At 37.3% G+C, this 4,566-nt stretch overlaps 1 protein-coding gene across 1 annotated transcript in view; it reads left to right on the top strand.

Moving 5' to 3' along the window:
* LOC116683000 (extracellular calcium-sensing receptor-like) overlaps positions 1-4,566 on the top strand; it is a 7,121-nt gene that overhangs the window by 1,021 nt on the left and 1,534 nt on the right. Inside the window, 5 exon segments of the mRNA XM_032509812.1 lie at positions 1-228; positions 322-611; positions 892-1,187; positions 2,443-2,648; positions 4,476-4,566. The exon segment at positions 1-228 is cut by the window's left edge and continues 67 nt beyond it; the exon segment at positions 4,476-4,566 is cut by the window's right edge and continues 2 nt beyond it. Coding sequence (XP_032365703.1) covers positions 1-228; positions 322-611; positions 892-1,187; positions 2,443-2,648; positions 4,476-4,566 — 1,111 coding nt within the window.

Raw genomic sequence — 4,566 nt, 5'->3', positions numbered from 1 at the left:
ACGGAGCTGCTGCCAGGAATCAAACTCGGTTATCACATCTATGACTCGTGCGGCTCCGTGCCCGTGGCAGTGCATGTGGCATTCCAGCTTTCAAATGGCCTGGACCCGGTGTTTTACACTGGTGATAATTGCTCACAATCTGGTATGGTGATGGCTGTCATTGGTGAGTCTGGGTCCACGCCATCCATCAGCATGTTGCGCATTACTGGGCCCTTTAACATCCCTCAAGTAAATATTTTGATTTTCTGTGAAACCTTTTTGTATAGCCTATAGACCAGTGCTTTTTTTTCTGTTAAATAATTACACTTTTCTTTCCTTTAGGTGAGCCACTTTGCCACTTGTGCATGTCTGTCCAATAAGCAGCAGTACCCAAATTTCTTCAGAACCGTCCCTAGTGATCAGTTCCAGGCTGAAGCGCTGGCCAAGCTGGTAAAACACTTTGGCTGGACTTGGATAGGTGCTGTCCGGTCAGATTCAGACTATGGCAATAATGGTATGGCATCTTTCCTGGACGCAGCACGCAAAGAGGGGATATGTGTGGAATACTCTGAATCTTTCTATCGGACCAACCCACGTAGCAGGATCCAGAGAGTAGCTGATGTTATCCGCAGGTATGACATTTCCTTTGCTGATACTGACCTTCTGCATGCAAAACCTGAACAAAAATGTTCTTTAATCTTTCCCTTTTAACAAAATTGGTAAGATGGAAGATTGTTATTATCTCATTGGCAAATTGGAAATGTTCAATTACAAATCAAATGTTTATTTTGCTCATATTTAATATTGTAAGAAAAGTGGTCCATAAGACAAACTGCTAAAGTATTCTATATGTCATGTTGTTTGGGTTTACTATCTCAATATTAATTTTAAAAAACTTAAATCTTTCTCCAGGTCGACAGCTATGGTTGTTGTTGCATTTGCAGCCTTTGGAGACGTGAGACTTCTGCTGGAGGAGCTTTTGTTCGAGCCTTCTCCACCTCGCCAGTGGATAGGCAGTGAAGCCTGGGTAACAAACACAGACTTGCTGAAGTTTAACTTCTGCGCTGGAGCCATCGGATTTGGCATTCAGAAATCTGTCATCCCGGGTCTGAGAGACTCCTTGCTGGATCTCTCTCCTTCTAAAGTGGCTGCCTCTCCAGTGCTTACTGAGTTCTGGGAGGATGCATTCAACTGCAGGCTGGGGAAAAGTGAGTTTTGCTGATTTTTATCGTAGGAGCGACACTAACAGTTGGATTCTTGTGGTTGTATTGTGTTGTTTTTTGATTGTCTCTCTGAGTGGGATATCCTGTGTTCAGCAGCTACTTTAAGACCAAACCCCAGATTGACAGGTACATTACCGAGAGCATCTCATCTCTGTGAATAATTTAATTTTTTATGATGATCTTTCAGGTCAAGTTTAGGCAATCTGCTGTATTTGTGAATATTTTTTATGAACCTTGCTGCAGTGGTTTCACAATATCAACACAAGCACACACAAGCCTACCGAGCTAAAGTACTATTCACTGTCTTAAATTGGACTTACTTGCATGTATTAGTTATAGAACGCATGCTGTTCTTGTGATAGTGACAGTGATTTTTGATCATTATTGTGTTTACATTTTTAAGTTCTATATTGTAATATGCACAAAATTACAGAGAAGTAGTCCTTGGAAATGAAAATCTAGATATCAGGCTCCCTCCAAAAATGCTCATTAAATTTGTAAAAAAAGACAATCCTGCAGTAAAAATTTAAATCTCAAATGTAAAATAGTGCAAAGTTAAAATATAGGGGTACAATATTACATATAATATATACTGCATATATAAATAAATAGATGAAATGTACAATCGTTTCAAAAAGAATAAACTTTAATGTCATCAGAAATGCAGTAAATGTATGCGTAATGACAAGTTGTTAAGTCTACAGGTTAAGTGACAGTATAAATAAGGGTTAGAGATCCTCCTCAAAACAGTCCAGAAAATATTTAATTAAAGAAAATTAATGTGTTTGTCTTTTATAAATGTTACTAATTGTCTGATCAATGATTTGTGTTAATGTGAGCTGGCTAACATAAAGGTTACAAAATACAACTGACACACTGAAAATGTCACTATTGAAACTACTGTTGCTTGCTCTGAAGGAAACTACTAGAACTGTCAGGTCCTTGTAAATTATTTGGTCTAGTGTGGTCTAGACCTACTCTATCTGTGAAGTATCTCGAGAAAATTCTTGTTATGAATAGATATTATAAAAAAATGTAATTGAATTGAAAGAAATGACAGGCTTGTCTGCAAAACAATGCTCTAAATTGTATTGTCCAATGAGCAACAATAAACTGTAGCTATGAGTTCCTACAAGGCATGTTTGGCCTGTAAAATGGAATAAAAAAGAACAATACATATAAGAAAGAATGATAATGTGAAGACTAAAAAAGACTTTCCTTTGTCTTTGTTTGTTTTTAGGGGCAGTCACAGACGAGAGTGTGTGTGATGGAACTGAAAACATAAAGACGCTCCAGAGCCCGTACACTGACACATCTCAGCTCCGGATCACTAACATGGTATACAAGGCTGTTTATGCAATAGCTCATGCCATTCATAAAGCAGTGTGTCAGGAAACAAATTCTACAACTCAGTGTGACAAATTCACCTGGATAGAATCCAAAGAGGTCAGTTGAACATAAGTGCTTTTGATCATGCCAAAATACAAGAACATCCGTTTGTGCTGTCCTGACTATATTTTAGCTTCAGATTTTTCAAAGATAATTGATACTTTTAACCCTTCACGTGCACTAACAGGACCTAGATTCAATATTGCCCATGACTTGGTGTTGTACTATGGCATTATGATCAGCAATGTTGTATGCAAAGAAAGTATGATTTCCAGCAATGAGTACCTTCCTTTTGAGACTATTGTCCATAACACAGACAATAACAATAATACAGTCCTGTCTTATTTTTGCATTTCAAATTTCTAAAGTATGTGATGTCATTGCCGCCTCTGACTCTAAAATGGTTTTAATGCTTCAGTGAATATTAATGATGCCATTACTACTTTTAACTCAACATGTTAAAATATTCTTGACATTGTAGCGTCTATAAAATTGAGAAAACCCCAAACTAAATACTACCCCTAGATATCCAATGATATCTGATCACTTGAACAGCTATGTTGTAAAGCTCAACCAAAACGGAAGTGCAATAGACCAACCTGCTGATGAACAATTTTAATCATAAATTGGCGGGGCGGCCTATAGCTCACTGAGTAAGTGTGCTCGCCCCATATTGGCTGAGTCCTGCAGCGGCCCAGGTTTGAGTCCAGCCTGTGGCCCTTTGCTGCGTGTCATCACCCATCTTTCTCTCTCTCCCCGTTTCACATGTCTATCCACTGTCTCTATCTAATAAGGGAAAAAACCCTGAAAAAATAATCTTTAAAAAAACAAACAAAAAAAAAACAGTGAAATTGGCAAGATAATGTTATTATTTCCTCATTAATAATTATCATATACCCAATCCAAGACTATTATTGAATCATCAATTGACAAAAAAAAAACATTTCATCTGTTGCCTGGACTGTCATTGAACCCTCTCCCCTTAACATGAACTACCTTAACTTCTTTTGATACGCTAACAATATAAACATTACTAAAACCATTTTTAAAATGAAGAACTCAACCTATCTTCTTCCTAAAAGCAACCCTCAGCATAACCTGTCCATTACTGATGATTAAACTCCTTACTTTTTGGTGGGTCATTGTTACGGGTTCCACAGGGTTCCGTTCATGGGCCATTGCTATTCTCAATGTACATGCTACTGCTTGGTCAAATTATTAGGAAGCACAAAATTGAATACCATTTCTATGCCAATGACACACAGTTGCATATAGCTGTTGACTGTTACGGCACCAAATACTTAAGCAACATCCACTTTTATAACTGGATGGCGTCAAACTTTCTACAGCTAAATGCTGATAAAAATGTTATTATCATAGGTCCAGAGTGATTGAAATAAATTATAATTCTTCTTGACTAAGTTCCTTCTTATCTAGCAATACAAACTCTTGCAAATATCTAAGAATTATCTTTGACTAACACCTTGACTTGGAAAAGCATATTAATTCAGTCGTTCAAACCTGTTTCTTCAAAATAAGAAAAAAAAAAAAATCAAAAATGAAGTCATTCAATTCATTTAATCCCAGCAATGTACTTTTCTCATGCCTCTCACAAAAAAAACCTGAATAAACTTCAGCAAATGGCTCCCAGTCAGTTTTAGATTATATTTTAACACTTAATTGATCACTTTTGAGTCTCTAATGGGGATAGCTCCAAAATATATAGATGAGCTTCTTACCCCATACATGCCTAAACGTAACCTTAGATCCTATATAGTTTACTTCTACCTCTGGTCACACCTTAAAATTAAAGGTGATCAGGCCTTTTCTGCACAAGCCCCTAATTTCTGTCACTTACTGGTTCCCTTTACTTCATTCTCAAAGGTTCTTTCTCGGCTGAAAGAAGTTAATTTTTCCCGAAATGGGTACGATGTGTCATTTGATGCCAATGGTGATCCTGTGGCCAGATACGAGC

This window comes from Etheostoma spectabile, chromosome 3 (assembly GCF_008692095.1).
Source record: "Etheostoma spectabile isolate EspeVRDwgs_2016 chromosome 3, UIUC_Espe_1.0, whole genome shotgun sequence".
Classification (NCBI taxonomy): domain Eukaryota; kingdom Metazoa; phylum Chordata; class Actinopteri; order Perciformes; family Percidae; genus Etheostoma; species Etheostoma spectabile.
The sequence above is the reverse complement of the archived record's forward strand: the minus strand, read 5'-3'. Positions and strand labels throughout refer to the sequence as shown.